Source organism: Aedes aegypti, chromosome 3 (assembly GCF_002204515.2).
Source record: "Aedes aegypti strain LVP_AGWG chromosome 3, AaegL5.0 Primary Assembly, whole genome shotgun sequence".
NCBI classification, from domain to species: domain Eukaryota; kingdom Metazoa; phylum Arthropoda; class Insecta; order Diptera; family Culicidae; genus Aedes; species Aedes aegypti.
Window position 1 is genome coordinate 337,009,068 of NC_035109.1, and position 24,597 is coordinate 337,033,664.

General features: G+C 39.6%; 1 protein-coding gene across 1 annotated transcript in view; it reads left to right on the forward strand.

The window, feature by feature from the left end:
• Positions 1–15,350, forward strand: part of LOC5571209 (zinc finger protein 676) — a 38,791-nt gene extending 23,441 nt beyond the window's left edge. Inside the window, exons 3-5 of the mRNA XM_021853167.1 lie at positions 8,833–8,932; positions 9,009–9,802; positions 14,893–15,350. Of these exons, the coding sequence (XP_021708859.1) occupies positions 8,833–8,932; positions 9,009–9,802; positions 14,893–15,220 (1,222 nt within the window). The 3' untranslated portion in view covers positions 15,221–15,350. The remainder of the gene's footprint in view (positions 1–8,832; positions 8,933–9,008; positions 9,803–14,892) is intronic.
• Positions 15,351–24,597: the final 9,247 nt, after the last annotated feature.

Sequence of the window (24,597 nt, forward strand, 5' to 3'; positions counted from 1 at the left end):
TGGAATTGGTCTAGGTTTGGTTTTTAGAAGTTTGGCCATCTTCCTGATTGGCCTAGCACAATCGGGGAGAGAGCGGATCTTGTTGGAAAGATCATCGTTCCTGAGGTCCACCATTCTCGCCTTGACAATTTGGGATATGCGATTGGTACTGCCTGCGTTTGGTGTTTCGTAAACGAATTAGATCTTTGGTAACACGATCGATAAAAAGGGTGTTGCTCACCTGACCAGATGCTGGAACATGCTGCTTTCGGGCCACGGAGATGGCCTCTTCGACGCTCTGCAGTTGCCGGTCGATATCTTCCATGGACGCCAGAGGATCCTCCTACCGGATGTTGGCGTCGACACACCGCTGGAATTGGCCCCAGTTGACCCGATGCCGGTTGACCAGGGAACCAACTTCTGCCACCACCGGGTAGTGGTCCGAGCTGAGGTCCTGGTGAACGACCGGTTGGGAGAATTTGCCGTCCATGTTGGTCAGGAAGACATCGCACTATGGGCCAGGGACGCAATCTGGCGGGACAAAATTAATAACTCGGTAACGAAGCGTTTCCGGTATTTGGTGTCTTCGGCAAAGTTTTTTGTAACAACGAGGACCATCTACTGACATAAACGAATAGTTCGTAAATCGCCCGCATAGGTGGTGCCACAATATAACTTTTTACTTTGACGTTCTAGAGACTTGGCATGTTCGGCAAAGTTGTTCATTTTGATAAAATAAACAACTCTCTTGAAGACGTCAAAATTCCACAGCCTACTGTTTTCGAGTTATTGGCGAAATAAGAGAAAATTAGTGAAAAAACGATTTTTTTCACCGAACTTGACATTTTTCCTAAGAACCATGTCAAATAATATTTTTTGCTGAGGAATATACAACGAACGCAAGCTCTGGTGGAAAAAAAATAATAATACGACGCATAAAACCTAAGAAATTATGAAAAAACTTGAAAAATAGAGCAATTTTTAAACCTTAATATCTACAAAAGCGCAAAAAATCGCAAGCTCAAATTTTCAGGCAACATAGAGCAATACTTGATGAAACGGATGTCAAAATTCCAGAGGGGTATATTTTGGTGTTCTTGAGACTTTTTTATTTTTTTACGGTTTCCTTTCCATTACGCGATTAATATTGTCATGGCAAATATTTAAGTGAATGTTTAAATTATCGGAAAAATATATTTTATTATTTCATGAAATTATTATATCTGCTCACAGTACAATTTGGCCTTGGATTTCATCTCGAATTCGTTGTGACAGTTTTCCGGAAGCTCAAAATTTAAGCAAATCCGGTGATAAAACACATATTTAACGTTAAACAACCTAACAGTTCTCAAAATTGAAGGAATCTCCAAATTGATACCTTTGATCTGCATCCTCTGTTTCGAAACATCCAAGAATCAACGCTCTTTCCACTTTAAAACAAATCTACAAGCTCCGGACAAGAGATCGTGCGCTCTGAAATTTTAGTATTTAGAGATATCGACATGAATATGCTTTAAAATTTGATTTTCCGTGTTAAAAGTAACACATTCACAAAATAAATTGCTCACCTCGAACCATGATGACAACAATCAACTGACACATGATCAAGTCTTTCATGGCATACTATATCATTTTAATTATTGAAGAAAAACAATTATGTACCCAGTTTTAATCTACACTTTCATCTACATTACTCGATATCAACTCAAGGAACTGCTCTTAAACTGAATTTCATGGCTACTATGATGGCTATTTTAAACAGATTTCTGAAAGTTTTTGTTCCAAAACTCGTTATTTCTTGAAGTCGATCGTCCCTTCAGATTCTTCATGGAAATTAACTGTATTGGAGAAATATAATCATTGTAAAAAAATATGATAGATCTCAAAAACACCAAAATATACCTCTCTGGAATTTTGACATCCGTTTCATCAAGTATTGCTCTATGTTTCCTGAAAATTTGAGCTTGCGATTTTTTGCGCTTTTGGAGATATTAAGGTCCAAAAAATACTCTATTTTTCAAGTTTTTTCTTAATTTCTTAATTTTTATGCGTCGTATTATTAAAAATTTTCCACCAGAGCTTGCGTTCGTTATATATTAATCAGCAAAAAATATTATATGACATGGTTCTTAGGAAAAATGTCAAATTCGGTGAAAAAAATCGTTTTTTCACTAATTTTCTCTTATTTCGCCAATAACTCGAAAACAGTAGGCTGTGGAATTTTGACGTCTTCAAGAGAGTTGTTTATTTTATCAAAATGAACAACTTTGCCGAACATGCCAAGTCTCTAGAACGTCAAAGTAAAAAGTTAGATTGTGGAGCCACCTATGCGGACGGCTTACGAACTATCCGTTTATGTCAGTAGATGGTCCTCGTTGTAACAAAAAACTTTGTCGAAGACACCAAATACCGGAAACGCTTCGTTACCGAGTTATTAATTTTGTCCCGCCAGATTGCGTCCCTGTCCCATTGTGCATCGGTGGTTGAGTGGGCCCGGACCGGCTCAGGTGGGTGGGTGAATCCGGGCTCAGGATGGTGTAGTGGCCTTCCTCCAGGTCCTGTTGCAGGATGAGGTCATTCCTGTTTCGCCGGGGGTTTCCCCATGTCTCGTGTCTTGCGTTCAGGTAGCCAGCCAGGATGAACTGCTCCTGCCCCTGCCGTCCCTGGTGTACTCCAGCATTTGCTCCGGTGTGTACAGGGAGCCGTCGTCGGAGGGAGGAGTGCCGAGGCACTGGGTCCAGGATTCCTCATCCAGGTGGGGTCACATTCTGCACCGGTGGAGCGGCGGCGGCGGCCGCGAGGCGATGCTAAACGGAGGGGGCCGGCTGGCGGGATGCCTGCCGGTGGATTGGTGGAAGCGGTGGCAGATTGGGCACCTGGTAGCGGGGAGTCGGAAAGTGCTCCTCAGTCAGCGGTGGGGGTGGTTGACGCTGGCGTTGCCGTCCCAGCTTCATGGCGGATGCTTGCTGGCTCCGTTTGGGGCAATTACTGCTGCTGCCCTCGTGGTTGGCACCGCAGTTGTCACACTTCGGTTCGGTGCCCTCCATCGGCTGGCATATCGTCATGGCGTGCACGCCGGCACATTTGCCACAGCGGGGCTTCATGTGGCAATTTCTCGTCCCGTGACCGAGCGCGAGGCAGTTGCCACACTGCGTCACGTCTCTCTTCTTCGGGCGGTAGCGCTTCCATTCAATGACGATATTGAAGAGCGCTCTCACCCTCGTTAGGCCCGCCATGTTGGTGGACCCCTTCTCCAGGTGGACCAGGTAGAGCTGGTTCGATGTGAACTCCGGCAGCCCTCGGACGAGAACCTTCAACGGCATGCTACCGAGGGCATCGTGGGTGTAAAATTCCATCCCCTTTGCCTTCGGTAGCTTGCCGGCCTTGTCGTAGTCGGCGCCCGATGCGCACATGATTTTGGTGCCGCTGTGGCACAGCTTGAACAGCGGCCTGATATTGTTGGCCGCTAGTTCAGACCGCAACGCCGAGAGGTCATTCAACGCCGTGAATAGGGGGGGGGGGGGGGGGTTGTTTGCATATGACCCGCTTGTCATAAAGAGAAATCTAGAATCTGGGACAAGGAGATTTTTCTAAATACAATTTTTTTTTATTTTTCGACAAGAAGGGATGATCTTCTCGCTATGATTTAGTTTACAATGTCACTTTGATTAGATTTTGCTGGGAGTTTATTTGCCATGAAATTGAAGCTGCACACTGCAGAGGAACATGCCAAAAATATCGACAATGCACAGTAGTTTTCTTCAAGCGCGAATAATTTTACTTAGTTTTACACAATTTCCATTTGTGGTTTCAAAACAATCTGTCACAGATCCTTAGTTGCTTACATAAATATGTAGTGGTTAAATTATATGCATTTTGAAACTAGGATATTTTTCGGGTTCAGAAGTTCTAGCACTACAACAGCATTGTTTGCTGTTTAACAGCTCGCATACTAATATGTGTAGTTTATTTTAACGAAAAGTCATCACAGTATTAAAAATGCCATACACAACATACTAAACGAAATAACCTAATTTCTGTTAATGGGGTAAGCAAACCGAATTCAAATGTAAAGCGATATGACACTTCATGTCAGAACTATTTTCGTTGGAATCGACTACAATTGAGGCTTTATATTCGTACATTAAAAATCGATGAGATTTTAGTATTTTTCAACAATTGGTTCCACGATCATTATTAGATAAGCTTTCAAAGAGTTTGTCACTTATCCCCGTCACCTCAGTTATAGTAGAACATAAATCTGGTCTCGAATCTCTTAGCGAAAATCATCTTCACAAATTGGGGCCCTTTTTGTAATCGAAGTCAGAAATTTCCATACAATGTTAAACGCCTAGATGTATGCAACACCCTGTTTGCTCTAAATTATTGATTCTGTTTTGTTCGAAATATACTTTTTAATATTCCCAAAACGTTTGATTTATGTTGAATTCAATGTCGAAACCTGAATATCAATCGTTATCTTTTCAAGAATATTATTTTATACCATGCAAATTTGAACTCAAAAACACTTTTGTAGGTGAACTTTTCTATAAATTCTGTTATTTTATGAACAAATTCTAATTCACGTTCTCTTTTTATATACCACCATCAAGTCCTAACTGCAATGATGCCAAACAGTAGTTTGGTTGTCCATTTTCATGTGTTTACATACCCATTATCAAAGTTACCCCAAACCAAACTTTCAAGTATTTGAAAAATTACCGTTCATTCAATATAAGTCGTTATGCAATAATTGAACTCTAATCGATAACTGATATACCAGTACTTGTTTAAAATATATAAAATAAAAATATTTCAAGCTCGGTATTTTGGTATTTATATTAACTAATTTAAGTCTTTTTCAGATATAGTTTCATTATCTCCGAATTTTAGTACTGACTGCTACCCTGCTACTGTAATTCAGTTAACCCACTAACGCCCAGTGATCTATTTTGAGATCAGATGCCTCGAACGCCCAGTGATCTATTTTGAGATCAGTTACATTTCTGAATACAGTCAATTTTTTAGACAAAATGGATGGTTGATATCTTTGGCAAAGTTGTGAAAGACATTATGGGCAGTCTAATAACAGGTTTTTTAATTCGTATTTCTTCCACTAGGTTGCGCTATCAGCATAAAACATTTCTGTTTTGTCACCAGCTCTTGTCGGCATCACCACGCTCGTATTATACTACCATAAGCGTGGTTTGCAAATCAGGGATTCCTGAACAACTATAGAATGGTTCCTGTGCCGGAAGTCAGTGTGGATTCCGGGATTCTAGAGTAAATTCTGAGATTTCAGAATATATCCTAGGATGCCAATGTGAATCCAGGGTGTCCAGTGCAGAATCCTGGGATTCCAGTGTGAATCCTGGAGTTATAGTGTGGGTCGTAGGGTTTCAGTGTGGACGCTGGGATTGTAGAGTAGATTCTGGGAATCCCATGTGGATTCTGGGAATCCCGTGTGGATTCTGGGAATCACGTGTGGATTCTGGGAATCACGTGTGGATTCTGGGAATCCCGTGTGGATTCTGGGAATCCCATGTGGATTCTGGGAATCCCGTGTGGATAACGTGTGGATTCTGGGAATTCCGTGTGGATTCTGGGAATCCCCTGTGGATTCTGGGAATCCCCTGTGGATTCTGGGAATCCCCTGTGGATTCTGGGAATCCCCTGTGGATTCTGGGAATCCCCTGTGGATTCTGGGAATCCCCTGTGGATTCTGGGAATCCCCTGTGGATTCTGGGAATCCCCTGTGGATTCTGGGAATCCCCTGTGGATTCTGGGAATCCCCTGTGGATTCTGGGAATCCCCTGTGGATTCTGGGAATCCCCTGTGGATTCTGGGAATCCCCTGTGGATTCTGGGAATCCCCTGTGGATTCTGGGAATCCCCTGTGGATTCTGGGAATCCCCTGTGGATTCTGGGAATCCCCTGTGGATTCTGGGAATCCCCTGTGGATTCTGGGAATCCCCTGTGGATTCTGGGAATCCCGTGTGGATAACGTGTGGATTCTGGGAATCCAGTGTGGATTCTGGGAATCCAGTGTGGATTCTGGGAATCCAGTGTGGATTCTGGGAATCCAGTGTGGATTCTGGGAATCCAGTGTGGATTCTGGGAATCCAGTGTGGATTCTGGGAATCCAGTGTGGATTCTGGGAATCCCGTGTGGATTCTGGGAATCCCGTGTGGATTCTGGGAATCCAGTGTGGATTTTGCGAAACCCAGTGTGGATTTAAGGAATTTAGTGTTGATTCTTGGAACCCAGTGTGGATCCTGGAATTACAATGTGGAACCTGGTGTTCCAGTATGATTCCAAGTGTTTCACTGTGGATCATAGGATTCTAGTGTAGATTGTGTTGCTGCATTGTGGATCCCTGGTTTCTAATGTGGATATTATAATTCCACTAGGTTTGTTATATTTTTGTGTATATCTTGGGACTGTTGTTCCGAATCTTGGTATTCCATTGTGGATATTGAAATTCCTGAAATTTAATCCTGGAATTCCAGTTTAGATCCTGGGATTGTATCATGGGTCGTGTAAATCTAATGTGAAACCTGAGATTTCAGTAGGGACCTTGGGGTTTCAGGATTCATGGAAATGCGATTTTAGTGTAAACCGCAGGATTGGAACATGGGTCCTTGGTTTCTCATGTAAATGCTGGGATTTCAGTGTGGATTTTAGGATTTCAGTGTAGATATTTGAACACCAGTGAAGATTATGCATTTCCAGTGTAGATCTTTGAAATTCACTGCGGATCCTGGGATATTCCAGTATGGATTTCAGATGTGGATCCTAGGGTTTCATTGATGGATACCAGTGAAGAGTTTGAGTTTCCAGTGTGGATTCTTGAATTCCAGTGTGGATCCTTGGATTCCAGCATAGATCATGGATTTCTAGTGCGGATTTTGGGATTCTAGTGTAGATGCTTGTATTCCAGTGAGGATTCTGGCATTCCAGTGGGAATTGTTAAATGGTAACCCAAAGATATACTGAGGGAATCCTGTTGGAGTTTTGTTGAAAGTCTGTGCAAATTTTGTAAAAAAAATTGCGAAAATAGTTAGCAAAAAGTTTTAAAATACATTGGGAATCTAACAAGAATGCTGAGATTTTTGTGATAGCCCTGTTGAAATCTTATCTTATAGTTATATGGCAAACAGTTAGTATTCCTGAGAGAATCACGTACAAATACTTTGGGAATTTGGACTGGTCTTATTGGTAAGAGTCAATTATAAGAATTTTTTGGGTATTGTGTAGAAATACTGCAGGAATTGTCAACATTATGAGAATTCAGTGTGTTTTTTCATGAGCATCCTGGAATAAATCCAATGGGGATTTTATGATATTCTTCGAGAATCCTGAGGGAATCCTGTTGGAATTCTGTGCGGAGCCTTCAAGATTTCTGTAGAAACAATATGTAATTGTTGGGAATCCTGCTAAATCCTTAGTGGTTTTTATTACGACAAAAAAATATCATATTCGTGGAAATTTGTATAAGTGTGTACCCCGTAACCATTTGATACAAACGAGCCTGGCGTAAAATAGAGGAGGAAAATGCGACTACTGCGGCTATGTGTGTATGAATGTATGCATGTTTGTATGTACAAACGAGTACGTGTGTGTGTGTTTCGTACGCGTGTCACATTCAGCATCATTCTGTGGTGTAGTTTTCAAATAAGCCTCGTTGTTATACTTATGGTATCATGTTCTTACCGTTTACATAATGTTTGTCATAATATCTTGTCACTTTTTAATGCACCATACCACCTTCAAACATTTGCAAAAATAATCAAGTATTTAATTTTTTTCAATATTTTGCGCACATATGACCCACTGTGTACTGTGACAAAATGTGACCGTAGATTTCCATTTAAATGACGATTTAAGTATTCTCTTATCATAATGCGATACTCCAGAAAGAATCAGGTGATAACTACAAATGTGAAGTAATTCGGGCGTTAATGGGTTAAAAATTAAATCTTTACTGAACAAACAGTCATACTAAACAAAATAGTTGAATTCCCAGATATTTTCGTGAATTACAGTTCGAGCCCAGTTGAGGAACATACCGAACCCTTAAATTCTGGCTGAGTATGTTGTTATTAGTAAAACAGCATTTTAGTTGCTAATATCATTTGGAGAAATAATGTGAAGTATGAATTTAAGAAAGAGAAGCACCATGCAGGCAATAAAAATGTTCCGACGAAAAATGTTGATTTAAATTTTTACGAAATGGGTCATTCCAATCAATGTATCCCCGTTTCACGATGAATGAAAACTGAATGTAATACTACATATATGCTATATTTACTACTTAATTCTATTAGTATAGCATACAACAAGATCAGCCTGAAAATTTGATTGAAGATCAAAGCTTATTCTTAAGATAAAGTTACGGTTTACTGTTAGTTAGTGGATACAGACATTTTATATATTTGTTACATTTAGCACTTGAATGCGCACAATTATTATTATTAATTTATTAAAACCCCTCTCATGATAACAGTATGTATAGTTGGAGAACTCAAATAAAGAGTTTGGTTTAGTTTTGGAAGCATTAGGAGAAGTCTTCCAATTTATCTACTCTATGGAAGTTTCTTGACGAGGATATAAAATAGGAATGATTATATGAGTTGCTCTATTTAACCCCATCGGTGCACATTGTGCCATGGTCCTCTACCTACCGTCGAAAGCGATTGTTGAACGACGGTGGGAGAAACCCTTGGAATGTCGCCATTGAATACATAAAAGCATTTTTCTGCTCTTCATCGGGTTTCGGGTTTCATCAGAGCTACAAGTGAATGCATTTACGAGCCGTTGCTAATGGAGTATCCACTTTTGGTTTTGATTCCAGGTCAGCCGGAGCACCGGATGGTGATAAGTTGAACGAGGAGCACGATTCAGGAAACTCCGACGGCTCGTCTTCGCTGGATTCGGAGGAATCATTTTCCGAGGTATAGTTGAATTTTAGAGGTGCGATTTGTAGTCAGACAACTAATGAATCACGCTTTTTGGTTAATTTTTCCTCAGGCCATCCCCTCGGAGGAATCAACCAACGGTAGTGACGCGGAAAACGATGTGCCCGAGTTCCGCCCCCACAAGTGCGCCGAGTGTGGCAAGAGCTACACCCGGAAGCTGTATCTGATGCGTCACTACGTCCAGCATACCCGGGAGCGGCCCTATCAGTGTGAAGTGTGCAGCAAAAGCTTTGCCTACGCCAGTTCGCTGTCATCGCACCGGAAGCTACATTTGGCCAGCGGTGACCATCGGTGTGACCTCTGTAGCAAGAGCTTCATGACGGAGGACCTTTTGGCGGCACACAAAACGGCCGTCCACTACGGGGAACGACCCTACAAGTGTAAGCAGTGCAAGAAAACGTTCGTTCTACTGCACGCGTACAAAAGTCACAAAAAGTGGCACCTGCAGTTCAGTCCGTACAAGTGTTCGATCTGTGATAGAGAGTTCATGAAGAAAATCAGTTTAAAGTGTCACCTTCGAGTTCACACCGGGGAAAAGCCCTTTTCGTGCGATATTTGCAACAAAAGTTTTACACTTTCGTCCACGCTGTCCTCGCACAAGAAGCTTCACGGTGAAAAACCAGCATTGCAGTGTGAAACTTGCGGTAGGATTTTCACCCAGGCCAGTGCACTGTCAACGCACAAACATCTGCACACGGAAACGAGGCCGCACAGTTGTGACCTTTGCGGGAAAAGATTTATCCGGCTGCACGCACTCAAGATTCACATTCGGACGCACTCGAACGAACGGCCGCATCGATGTGAGCTTTGTCCGAAAACGTTCCTCGAGAAGCATGTGCTTATAAGGTGAGTTGATGAAATTTTCAAAATAAACTTATATCCTTCCTATTTCTGACATTGAGTCTCACTCAGAACAAAGCCTATTTCTCACCTTAGTGTTATCATGACCACTTCCACAATAATAATTTGAGAGCTTTTTACAATTGACCATATTTGCATTCGTGTATCGTGTGGCAATCACGAAGATAAAAAAGCACTTTGACCGGCGGGGTTCAAATCCACGATGCTTAGCATTGCCTTTGTGAATAGCTTCAGCTAACTGGTCCTAAACTGCCCATAACTGCATAACAGTCACAATTGACATTTTTGACAAGTTGGACTTAATACCATGAAGAGTCATCAAATGATAAATACTTTCGATCAACTCACTGAAATCTGTGAGATTGTTCTGGAAAATTCGAAAAAAAAATACCAAGTTATAACCGCATAACAGTAACATTGAGATTATAAATGGGACAAACCCAACACCCAGAAGATAATGGCGGTTCCGTTCCTAAGCTGAAAAATCACTAATCAACACTGTTTCTTCATGAGGGCTAAGCTGACATGAGTTATTTTTTTAACGATCCTCTCTTTCGCTAATAACTTCGTCTAATTAAATCTTTAATATTTCTTGTTAGTGTTCCACTATCATACAGTACGACAAAAAATATGAAAAGATTTTCAGTTTTCTGCAATAATGCAAAGAAAGCAACAATGAAGAGAAATCGATGAATGCATGTAAGCCCTCATGAAAAATCAATGTCGAAATATTCGTCTACAAGCTGGGAATGTTTCAAAATCGGATTTTCCTTTGATCAACTGCTAATAAAGCCATTCCAAGAAAAACCGATCTAGTGGGTCACCGAATTTCGTGAAAATTTGCTATTTTGTTCCTTATTCGAAATAAGGATACACATGTTTTTGGATTTTTTGATTAGGGTGACCATTCCCAGACAATCAGAAGTCGCATAAAAGTTCACGTAAAAACTCGTTTATTCATACAAATAACATCAAACCCGCAAAATACGCTGGATAAAATCGTCAGATTGAGAAGTTTCCTCGCATAAACGCATTTTTTTTTTTTCTGAGTTCATTTGTGCAATTTGTCTCGTTCCGTACACTCGTACAAAGTAAGTCGAATCAATTCCAGCTGTCAAATCACCATTTGTTATCATAAGTTAAGTCGCATAAGATCACAGGTTAGTCTGGTAGAAAATTTATACACTCGCATTGTATGCTATTATTTATCACATAATATATGTACGTATAGCGCCTCCACTTTTGTACGTAGAAGGCTTTTTCGCGACATCTTGTAAGTCAAATTTTGCACATGCAAAGCCTACAGGTGATTTCGTTATACGTACATTTTAGTTGTCTGGATTTCCAAAGTAGGGTGACCAGAAAAATCGCGATTTTGCAAAATTTTTATTTAAAAAAAAATATAACTTTTGAACCGCTTAACCAATTTTTATTTTTTTTGGACGAAATTGAAGCCAAAACTATATAAGCTATAACATTTCTCAAAAATTGTTTTTTTACATCAAAAATAAATTAATAATTTCCGTTTTTTTCGTGTTTTGCAGGCCTCGAGACAAAAGGGGCTATTGCTGTTCTAATTTTTTCTTGAAAGTTCAGAAAATTTTACGTTTCCTGTCAAATTTTCATCGATGAAGGTTTTTTTTTTTAGTTTTTGAGATATATATTTTTTTAAATAAAAAATCAGTCATTCTTTATCGGCACTCACTATAAAAAAAAATCATAACTTTTGAACAGCTCAACCGATTTTCAATCTTTGTTTATAGAATAAAAGCTTACGAAAAATTTCTATTTTTTATTGTAAAAAAATTTTTTTGGGCTTCGCTTTGAAGAATGGAAGTGACTGACATTAAAGATGACTGCTTCTTTGGGTGTTGCGTATTTGTTAAATGATTAACAAAACATACAAAATTAAATGATAAGAAATACTCAAATTTACTTTTGATCATTTTTATTAGATTTACTTCTCAGAGGGTTCAGAAAATACGTAAAAAAACGCAGCTTTTTCAAACAATTTTTGAGTCTTTTTAAGTCTTTCGTACATTTCGAACGTTTTTTTCATCGACTTTTTCAAGCCTGTTTACGTAGTTCAAAGTCTGTTCATATATTTTGAAGCATAAGCTTTTTTTAAGCCTTTCCACGCTTTGTAAACATTTGTACTTTTTAGGTCTTTTTTATTGCCTTATAAAACATTTTGAAGCCTTTTCAAACCTTTTGATCATAAATTAAGTCTCTTCAAGTCAACAGAAAAAAAAAACATTTACCGTTTTGATTCATATTACGGACACTTAAGGCCTCAGTGAAGTATGACCCAGCTTGGACCGTACAAAATAAATCATTCTGTATGATTTTTTAGCGTTATTGAGCGTCGAAAGCCCTTAACTTTCGGATGGTGGGTGAAGAATACGCGTCCGCAACTTGAATAATTTTAAATAAATCAAAACGTGTGGCCTTTTCATGATTCTTATTCCGGACGCTTCCTCACTTTTGCCTCATATTCCGGACGCTTTGATTCGAATTACGGACAGCTCATGATAATCATTAATGGAACAGTCAAATCATCAATTGAAATCCTTCAACCACTTAAGAGACGTCTAAGGTAGTTGGGCATTATAAATTTGCAATGATATTTATGGAAAAAACCAAATAAAACGAGCCTCGAAAATAAGAACTTTTGAACGGCGAAAATTGAAACATTTCGTGTGAAATGTTTCCCATACAAACGAGAGTGTCCGGAATTTGAAGCTGTCCGTAATATGAATCAAAACGGTAAATCATTTCATGTCTCTCAAAATCTTTTTAAGGCTGCAAAGCCATTTATGCATTTAGGAGCAAATTTAGATTAACTAACAGTGTTTCATTTGTTTTGAGTATATGTAATCTTTTCTCATTCTTTTTAAAGATTTTCTTTAGCATTTTAAGCCTACCCTAGGAGGAAAGAATAACTCGCCAATAACTTATGCATACCATATTTTGGTATCATACTATAATTAGGTATTGCTCAGTTATCAATACCTCATTTTGGTATTATGATGGTATTTGAAAAAAATGTTTAACACAATTAAAAATACTTCATTTTGGTATACGATAGCTATTGAGGACTGCTGGAGGTATTGAACTACTATTGGAAAATTTCACTTTTATATGAAAAACCATCAAGTATTATTGAGGTATTACAATACCTGATCTAGTTATCAGTTTGGTGTTCGTAGAATATTCTTGAGATATTATTTAAGGTATTTTACCTCTTATGCAGGGCTCATTCATACCTCATTGAGGTTGTAAGTATTGGAAATTAGCTGGTATGGAATACCTCAATTTGGTATTCAGTAGTTATGTTCTTCTGCTCGGGTATTCATGCACTTCCAAGCCTTTTTAGGTATTTTTTGAATTTTTTCAAGACTTCCATGCTTGCACTGGACCATCCGATGGATTATTTGATTCTAGCAGCAAATGGTAAAAATTTGAGATGTGCCAATAGTTTGTATTGTAATAAAGTTACATAGAAAAGACACGGTGTAAGCATTTTAAACCTCTCCTAAGCGTTCTCAAGCTTATTATAGCTCTTGAAAAGCTTTTCATGCAACCTAAAATACGTTTAAGCTTTTTCGAATTTCTTTTTTTGAAATTCCGTTCCATATCAGCCTACTTTTTATCACAAGAATGAACAAAATAACGGGGACAGAGCCTGCTTCTCTGCTTAGTGTTCTTATGAGCACTTCCACAGTTGTTAACTGAGAGCTTTCTTTGCCAAAGTTGCCATTTTCGCATTCGTATATCGTGTGGCAGGTACAATGATACTATATGACCAGGGAAGTCAAGGAAATTTCCATTACGAAAAGATCCTGGGACCGACCGGGATTCGAACCCAGACACCTTCAGCATGGCTTTACTTTGTAGCCGCAGACTCTAACCACTCGGCTAAGGAAGGCCCCTGAAAGAATGAATACTATTTATGATTGAATTCAAAGATATCTCGAAGAAGCGATCTTGTATCAAAAACATTATAAAAGTAAATTTCTATTCACTGCTTATGTAACTAGTTAAGCATGCTCTGTTCAAGTAAGGACTAAACGTCATCCAGAAGAAGAAGGTGCATAACCTTTTTTTCAGCGGTAGGTGAAAGGTGAAAAACTCAAAAATCAAGATGAAGTCTAAGTCCAAGATGACCGCCATATATTTTCAAAATGATACTCCTATTATTCACTCGATACAAAGAAAAAACGACGATTAAAAACTGTTTTTTTTTTTGTTGTGAGAAAAAATCTGTTTGCATTAATTGCTCTCGCTGTATACGTCAAAATCGTTGAACATGATTTAGAAAATCGTTTATTTGATAGGGTTAATACCATTGCTCAACTTGTTTTTATAACTGCTCTTACTCATTTTTTCTCAGCTTTCTGATGGTTATCTCAGAATTCAAAACGAGCGGTGCGTTGATGGTGAAAAAATAAGAGCTATTTTTTTTCTCTACACGATGTTAAAAAACAGTATTTCAAGTAGATGAAAATCCGAATTTAGTACTATACCATTAAATTCCACTAGAGTTTGTATCCTTTGACAGATACGCGTATTTCGACCTCAACTGTAAGACCGTCTTCAGTGTCGTGTACTAGACTAGACTGAAGTCGAGACCTATAGGTTACGCACTTCTCTGTCTTCAGCTTACAAGAGCTGTTGTATCAGTTCATTAAATTGCACACATGCTGCATCCTATCACATTGTCTGTCCATAATATTCTCTTGGAACGAACAAGTAAAATTCAATCACAGACAAACAGACGTCACACTCCCATCGTTGTCCATCGACTACCTTTTTAACGGTTGATTCGAAAATATGGTAGGTGGTCAATCCGCCACCCGCAGCGCTCGCATTGTTTTTGTTCGTGTTTGACGTTTGCTCACTACCGCCATCTGTTGGCGCGTCGGCCAAACACATCGATTTTAGTATTGGGCGTACATGTCCTCGTGACTATGAATTTGATCGAGATTTGTTTCAAGTGTTACGTCTGTTTGTCTGTGATTCAATCTTCATCACTAACGGGCACCATTTTCATCCTTTCCATCTCCATATTTCAGACATCTCAAGACGCACACCGACGAGCGCCCGTACAGCTGCGACACCTGTGGCAAGGCATTCAAGGAAAAGTATGACCTCTTCCGGCACGTCCTGATCCACTCCGGCCTGAGGCCCCACAAGTGCGACGTGTGTGCGAAAACTTTTGTGCAATCCAACGCCTTGACCAAGCACCGGAGAAGACACAATGCTGATGACGACGACGTTGGCTCCGAGAAGAAGAAAACGTCTGGCAGCCCAAGGAGTTCAGCTCTCAAGACGACAACGATAGTTTCTAGTCCAAGCACTATGACGACGACGATGATGATGATACCGGCTGAGAAAGTCTAGTCCAAGATCGAAGAAGGTGTTATGATTACACTCGATTATCATACATTTACATGAGTATAAGTGAGATTTGATATCAAAGAAAATAGTTGTACGGTTTTGCGAAAATAAATGAAGATGTTGTGTTGGCAAATGTGTGAATGAATGGGACTGGAACGGGGGATGTTTTGCAATGCTGGACTTCGAATGAAGAGAAATACGAGAATGATAGTTCTACTTGGGCACTCTAAGGATGCACTCTGGAAATGAACTTCAGAAGGTGTTAGAGGTGTTATGTTTTGTGGCGAACGGTATTGTCTTGTGCTGAAATTGCATTGAAGCTTAAAATAGGAATGAAATTGTTACGACTGCGATAAGCTAAAAAGGGGGAAATTCTAAAGCTTTCTAATCTCTTAATAGATTTATTTCCATCTACTAAATGTCATTATACTATTGGACAACACATTTGAGGAGGTTAGAAGCAAAACGGTGTAAGTGACATGAACTTAGTTTCGAGAACATCGATCTTAATTTTTGACGTTGGATAACGTCTTACGGCAACATATGGGGGTACAATTCAGAAAAACGAAAAATTGAGCATGTAACGAAAAATGGTCAAGTTTTGACCGCTAATAACTCAGTCATTTATCGATAGATTTTCAATATTTATCAATGAATCGATTGGAAATTTATCTACGCGTCGATCCAAATGGAGGACACTATTGATTATTAGCAACAAACTATTGAAATATCGTAAAACGTTGACCCCTTTCTTATCTAACCAATCACGTTCAAGCACATTTTTCGGTTCCGCTTCCCACTATAAAAGCGCACCGCACCCTGCTTCTTCCCTCATTCTTCTTTTTGCCGTCTGACTGTGAACACGGTCGGCGAGCAAATTTCGAGAGTCATTCGCGTCCTCAGTTCAGTTTTCAATAGGACGCGAATCAACACGCATTAGAACCGAAGAACCACGCATTTCGGAGCCGCAGCAACTGAAGCCGATCATTTGAGTGCACCAGCCAGCATAATCGTTTTCGGCCGGAAATCGTCGCTACCAGCCAGTGCTCCGCTGTCATTGCCATGCGGGAGGCTAGCGCGGTCATTCTGGTTCATTAGATCGAGCGGCACAGCCGTCACCGTCCGTGTAATATTCCCTAATTTGTACGAGATGGCTGAAGAAAATCGACCAAAGCCGCTTGTTGAAGCGCACATCGTCATCCGCACCGCAAATCTCATCGGGCGAGGAGGATTGAAACCAGTGCGCCGTCAAAGTGTGTCTGTGTTACGCAAATTCAACAATTCAATCGGCACTTTTCAGAGCCAACAAATGTGTTTTAAAGAGTTGATTGTGCAATATTCTTTAATTTGTTCGAGATGGCTGAAGAAAATCAACCAAAGCCGCCAAAATGTGTCCGTGTTACGCAAATTCAACAATTCAATCGGCCCTTTCCGGAGCCAACAAATGCGTTTTAAAGAGTTATTTGTATAATATTCCCTAATGTGTTTACCACATACTTGCTATAATCTCTTAATTCATCTCATAGCATCATACAATAATGGATTTATTACGAATAATTGACAATACGGCAATTTGTAGCTGTTTCCGAGGATGCTACTGCAGTGCCGTCGGGTTGCAATAACAGCATAATGCTAATCTGTACATCCCTTACCCAGACATCAGTTTCATATAGCCTATTTCCCAGATAAGAAAACGAAGAATATGAAAGGAGGAGCATCATCTGCTATTCTAAGGGTATAAAGCATCCCTCCTTCGTTGAATCTGGTTTCATTCTGTTTTCGCTTTCGAGCTGGTAAGAGCTCCTCCAAACCTGCTCAGCTCCTCGCCACCAGAGGCAAGCTGTTGTACGAGATGGCTGAAGAAAGTCGACCAAAGCCGCTTGTTGAAGCGCACATCGTCATCCGCACCGCAAATCTCATCAGGCGAGGAGGATTGAAACCAGTGCGCCGTCAAAATGTGTCCGTGTTACGCAAATTCAACAACTCAATCGGCCCTTTTGAGAGCCAACAAATGTGTTTTAAAGAGTTATTTGTATAATATTCCCTAATGTGTTTACCACATACTTGCTATAATCTCTTAATTCACCTCATAGCATCATACAATAATTGATTTATTACGAATAATTGACAATACGGCAATTTGGAGCTGTTTCCGAGGATGCTACTGCAGTGCCGTCGGGTTGCAATAACAGCATAATGCTAATCTGTACATCCCTTACCCAGACATCAGTTTCATATAGCCTATTTCCCAGATAAGAAAACGAAGAATATGAAAGGAGGAGCATCATCTGCTATTCTCAGGGTATAAAGCATCCCTCCTTCGTTGAATCTGGTTTCATTCTGTTTTCGCTTTCGAGCTGGTAAGAGCTTCTCCAAACCTGCTCAGCTCCTCGCTCCCAGGGGCAAGCTGTTGTACGAGATGGCTGAAGAAAATCGACCAAAGCCGCTTGTTGAAGCGCACATCGTCATGTGCATCGCAAATCTCATCGGGCGAGGAGGATTGAAACCAGTGCGCCGTCAAAATGTGTCCGTGTTACGCAAATTCAACAACTCAATCGGCCCTTTTGAGAGCCAACAAATGTGTTTGAAAGAGTTATTTGTATAATATTCCCTAATGTGTTTACCACATACTTGCTATAATCTCTTAATTCACCTCATAGCATCATACAATAATTGATTTATTACGAATAATTGACAATACGGCAATTTGTAGCTGTTTCCGAGGATGCTACTGCAGTGCCGTCGGGTTGCAATAACAGCATAATGCTAATCTGTACATCCCTTACCCAGACATCAGTTTCATATAGCCTATTTCCCAGATAAGAAAACGAAGAATATGAAAGGAGGAGCATCATCTGCTATTCTAAGGGTATAAAGCATCCCTCCTTCGTTGAATCTGGTTTCATTCTGTTTTCGCTTTCGAGCTGGTAAGAGCTCCTCCAAACCTGCTCAGCTCCTCGCCACCAGAGGCAAGCTGTTGTACGAGATGGCTGAAGAAAGTCGACCAAAGCCGCTTGTTGAAGCGCACATCGTCATCCGCACCGCAAATCTCATCGGGCGAGGAGGATTGAAACCAGTGTGCCGTCAAAATGTGTCCGTGTTACGCAAATTCAACAATTCAATCGGCCCTTTTCAGAGCCAACAAATGTGTTTTGAAGAGTTGATTGTGTAATATTCCCTAATTTGTTCGAGATGGCTGAATAAAATCGACCAAAGCCGCTTGTTGAAGCGCACATCGTCATCCGCACCGCAAATCTCATCAGGCGAGGAGGATTGAAACCAGTGCGCCGTCAAAATGTGTCCGTGTTACGCAAATTCAACAACTCAATCGGCCCTTTTGAGAGCCAACAAATGTGTTTTAAAGAGTTATTTGTATAATATTCCCTAATGTGTTTACCACATACTTGCTATAATCTCTTAATTCACCTCATAGCATCATACAATAATTGATTTATTACGAATAATTGACAATACGGCAATTTGGAGCTGTTTCCGAGGATGCTACTGCAGTGCCGTCGGGTTGCAATAACAGCATAATGCTAATCTGTACATCCCTTACCCAGACATCAGTTTCATATAGCCTATTTCCCAGATAAGAAAACGAAGAATATGAAAGGAGGAGCATCATCTGCTATTCTCAGGGTATAAAGCATCCCTCCTTCGTTGAATCTGGTTTCATTCTGTTTTCGCTTTCGAGCTGGTAAGAGCTTCTCCAAACCTGCTCAGCTCCTCGCTCCCAGGGGCAAGCTGTTGTACGAGATGGCTGAAGAAAATCGACCAAAGCCGCTTGTTGAAGCGCACATCGTCATGTGCATCGCAAATCTCATCGGGCGAGGAGGATTGAAACCAGTGCGCCGTCAAAATGTGTCCGTGTTACGCAAATTCAACAACTCAATCGGCCCTTTTGAGAGCCAACAAATGTGTTTGAAAGAGTTATTTGTATAATATTCCCTAATGTGTTTACCACATACTTGCTATAATCTCTTAATTCATCTCATAGCATCATACAATAATTGATTTATTACGAAAAATTGACAATACGGCAGTTTGGAGCTGTTTCCGAGGATGCTACTGCAGTGCCGTCGGGTTGCAATAACAGCATAATGCTAATCTGTACATCCCTTACCCAGACATCAGTTTCATATAGCCTATTTCCCAGATAAGAAAACGAAGAATATGAAAGGAGGAGCATCATCTGCTATTCTAAGGGTATAAAGCATCCCTCCTTCGTTGAATCTGGTTTCATTCTGTTTTCGCTTTCGAGCTGGTAAGAGCTTCTCCAAACCTGCTCAGCTCCTCGCTCCCAGGGGCAAGCTGTTGTACGAGATGGCTGAAGAAAATCGACCAAAGCCGCTTGTTGAAGCGCACATCGTCATGCGCATCGCAAATCTCATCGGGCGAGGAGGATTGAAACCAGTGCGCCGTCAAAATGTGTCCGTGTTACGCAAATTCAACAATTCAATCGGCCCTTTTCAGAGCCAACAAATGTGTTTTGAAGAGTTGATTGTGTAATATTCCCTAATTTGTTCGAGATGGCTGAATAAAATCGACCAAAGCCGCTTGTTGAAGCGCACATCGTCATCCGCACCGCAAATCTCATCAGGCGAGGAGGATTGAAACCAGTGCGCCGTCAAAATGTGTCCGTGTTACGCAAATTCAACAACTCAATCGGCCCTTTTGAGAGCCAACAAATGTGTTTTAAAGAGTTATTTGTATAATATTCCCTAATGTGTTTACCACATACTTGCTATAATCTCTTAATTCACCTCATAGCATCATACAATAATTGATTTATTACGAATAATTGACAATACGGCAATTTGGAGCTGTTTCCGAGGATGCTACTGCAGTGCCGTCGGGTTGCAATAACAGCATAATGCTAATCTGTACATCCCTTACCCAGACATCAGTTTCATATAGCCTATTTCCCAGATAAGAAAACGAAGAATATGAAAGGAGGAGCATCATCTGCTATTCTAAGGGTATAAAGCATCCCTCCTTCGTTGAATCTGGTTTCATTCTGTTTTCGCTTTCGAGCTGGTAAGAGCTTCTCCAAACCTGCTCAGCTCCTCGCTCCCAGGGGCAAGCTGTTGTACGAGATGGCTGAAGAAAATCGACCAAAGCCGCTTGTTGAAGCGCACATCGTCATGCGCATCGCAAATCTCATCGGGCGAGGAGGATTGAAACCAGTGCGCCGTCAAAATGTGTCCGTGTTACGCAAATTCAACAATTCAATCGGCCCTTTTCAGAGCCAACAAATGTGTTTGAAAGAGTTATTTGTATAATATTCCCTAATGTGTTTACCACATACTTGCTATAATCTCTTAATTCATCTCATTCCATCATACAATAATTGATTAATTACGAATAATTGACAATACGGCAATTTGAGGCTGTTTCCGAGGACGCAGCGTAGTTAACGTCATGCAATCGGGTCTTGTACACAGCCCCCTTTGATTTTTGTATAGAAATAAAAATAAATTAAAATATAAATTGTATGGCGCGTGAGAAATCTGAAACCCCCTTCCCCCATGAACCTTTATGTAATAAATGGATGGCCCCTAAGGATATTATTTCCATCTATTAAATGTAAGGGCTAAAGAATATGATTATCTCTGGGATTATTCATAAGGAACGGTCGCATTTCCCAAGTGATCCATTTCATTCATAATTTTCTTGTCAATTATCGCAGTCATGATCATTGATTAGTTGCGAGTTTGGTGATGCATTCCCTATTACGGACATCATTTTCATACTACAAACAGATCACCCAAAACTCTTTCTCTGTTTATTTGGAGAGCAAAAGTTACCGCCCATGCTTCTTCTTCTATCGACCGGTTCTATCGGTGTTGAAGTGTTAACCGAACCAACCAAATAATAACACTCAATATCCATAATAGATCAGAACTGACGTGCAACAAATAGTTTGAAAATTGATTAGATTTTTAGATTTCTAGGTAAATCTTTCATAAGTTCGTGACGGTCCTAAATCAGGAAATAGAAGAAGCTAACGTTATCCAACGTCAACTTGGCGGTCGTATCTCGGAAACAACCTCTTACTTTTTTCATCAATTTTTCATTCCACACAAATTGTAAGGAAAACAAAACACACCAAGTTCTGCGATTTAAGTTATTTTTCCTGTTGGACGGAAAAACCACCTAAAAATGTTACTGAAAATTTTACTAAACTTTAAACTTGTTGTTGTTGTTTGAGAGGGACTTTAACCTGAAGGTCATTCGCCCCTTTAAAAAAAAACTCTAAACTGATCAAAATGTCACTTACACCCCTTTGTGTTTGGGCCCCTCGTTTGCAACTCTTTTGATTCTTCATACAAAATTATCAACTTTGCTAGGCTACGCTCAGTTATTTATGGACCGATATGAATGGAATTTTCACAGCGCGTCAGTCATAACTTGAATTTTATCATATATTCTTAAATATTTTTGCCAATCACAACTTCGACAACAACGATTTCAATAACGGTGAAATTAACAGTTTCAGAGTTAGAATTTCTCAAATAAATTGTATGCAAAAAATTATAGGCCATTTTCAAAAGTTATTCTCGAGTTTTTTCTACGGAAAACACTCATTCTACCATACCAAAAACATGTGCAAAATTTAATCCAAATCTAGACTCCGGTATGATTACCGTGAATTTTGGCATTACGATAATTATGTGGTTTCTTAGGAATCTTTGGATGACTGTGAGAATCCAGGTATTTATAAAGTAATACTGAACTTTACGTTAGAATTGTGGCATCCCAGATTGTCGGACTTCCTTCGAAATTCCGGAATTTCTGAAGAATTCTGGGATTCCGATAGAAATTAAAATTTGTCATAATAATTCTGGGATTATTTGAGCTGTTCTGGAAATATTTAAATCCGGCATTTGATTGGATTGTTGATCTTTTGAAATTATGTTGGTATCTTTAAGAATTTATGAGATTTTCTCAATCTCAGTACCGGAATCAAAAAAATCTAGTAAGTTTATAAGTTTATGTTGCTGTAATCTTAGGATCTCTTCATAGGACACAGATTTCTAGGTAAAATTCCAAAATTCTCAGAAAAGTGTTTGATGTAAAATCATTATAAAATTTACATGCACATAAAAAGAATGCCAGATTTATCGCAAACTAACACTTCAAATTGTTCAAAATAACATAATTGATATTATGTGGGTATGCTCGATTACGCAATATATACACAGAAAAAAATATTTAATTTTAAATGTGATGTAAACTGAAGTCTAGTGTAAAACTAAATAAAATTCGTATATTTTTACAGCATGATGTAAACTTAAATGAATATACATTCAATTTTCAATCAAAACTGGTTGAACATGACATGATCGTGTAAATTTAAAGTGAATTCGATTAAAAAATAATGGATTGGTCGTTAAAATTTAGGATTATTTTGATGCTCCAAATATGTGCATCAAAATAAACTTAATTTTACAACATTTTTTTAGCTGTGTACCGGATATCCCCGTTGGTTTGACCACATTTAATCTGAACACTTTTTAATCTGTACCCCGCTAATTTGTACGTCGTTCAGATTAAAAATGGTTCAAACGTCATTTAGCTCATGGAACGGAGTGAGGTGAGATGGAACGCTGTGGAACGGAACGCAGAATCAAAACAAAACAGTGAAAGAGGCATTGGCGTAGCTAGGATTTTTTTCTGGAGGGGGCCTAGGAGGGGCCTAGCAAATACTTGTTTTACAGAAGTAATGTCGGTCGCAATAATCAAGATTTTCACAAATTTCGTAATTTTAACAGATTTGTATTGTTTTATTTATTTGTCTCATTTCGTGGTACATCATTTATATTTGTAAATTTCAATTTTCGCTACGAAAAAGATTCAATATTGCTGTAATCCAGTTTAAAATCCTTTAGGGATTCTAACAAAAAAAACTCTCAAGGAATGCCCTTTGTGATGCTTCCACGATTTTTTCAGGTATTCAACCACGTTCTTTGAAAAGATTCCTATGTGAATTCCTACGGGAATTTCTTCATGAATTATTTTCGTACTTTTCAGTGCTTTCTCCATGACTCCTTTACCAGTTTTCACTGAGTTCGCCTGGGATTCCCACAGAAAATTATTCCCAGACTTTCTGATCACCATAAAATTTGTCTAAGAATCTCTATCGAATTGCTTAAAAATCTGTTGAAAAATTGCACCAGAAATTCGTTAGAAATTCTTTTAATATTTTCGACTGGAAGGTACTCTACGTACTGTGGTGTACAGAATCTGTATTATGAAAAACTTCGTGCAGGTTGATAAAAAGTAAGAGGTTGTTTCCGAGATACGACCGCCAAGTTGACGTTGGATAACGTTAGCTTCTTCTTTTTCCTGATTTAGGACCGTCACGAACTTATGAAAAATTTCTAGGTACTGACAAAAAATCTAATCAATTTTCAAACTATTTGTTGCATGTCAATTCTGATCTATTATGGACATTGAGTGTTATTATTTGGTTGGCTCGGTTAACACTTCAACACCGAGAGAACCGGTCGATGGAAGATGAAGCATGAGCGGTAACTTTTGCTCTCCAAACAAATATACCGGTTGAACGTTAGGTCCATTCATGATCCACTAAGATTGGTTGCTTTAGTGGATTCCGAAGCCAGTTTGAGGTTGAGGCTCTTGTCCATGAAGTCCGCTAACTCTGTGTACTCCTCTTTGCTCAAAGCGATGTTGAAGTTACCTGTCACGATGATTGGCATGGTCTCCTTTTGATATTCGAAGAAGTTCCGCGCCAAAATGAAATAGTCGTCCTGAAAAGGACGGTTGGGGCTAGTCACCGTCGATCGAACTGGGTTGTCAATCCATTGTTAGACAGAAACACACCAAAAGATTACCGAAGACGATTATATCGAAATGCGGTCGGTAATTTTGTGCTTCCTTGTTTTCGTTGGTTTGCTCAGTCCTCCGACGGCAATTTGCAAGGTTTCTAGACGCGTTCTCCACGAATTTGATGGTCTAGCTGGATGCCCATGGCCATGATGAGCGATGTCACGGAACCCGCAGCATTTAGCTTGGGTTGGGAATAAACAAGAGCAGAAGCAGCGGCAGCGACGAATGTGTAAAATTTATCCCGATAGGAGTCCTTCTCCGGTTGCTGGTCGACGATTGACTGATGTGCGCGGGGCTCATTGAAGCTTGGTTGGCTTCGACTGAACACGATAGAATAAAGAGGAGTAAGAAGAAGACCAAAAGGGGCGTTTCCTTTTGCATGACGAAAGTGACTAAGATATCGAGCAATGATGTCTGTGCTAGGAATACACAAGAAAAATGTGCTTTCCTATGAAAAATAAGACATGCCTTCATATTTATCGATTTTTCAATAGTTTATTCATGAAAATCAATAGTTTTAGTTA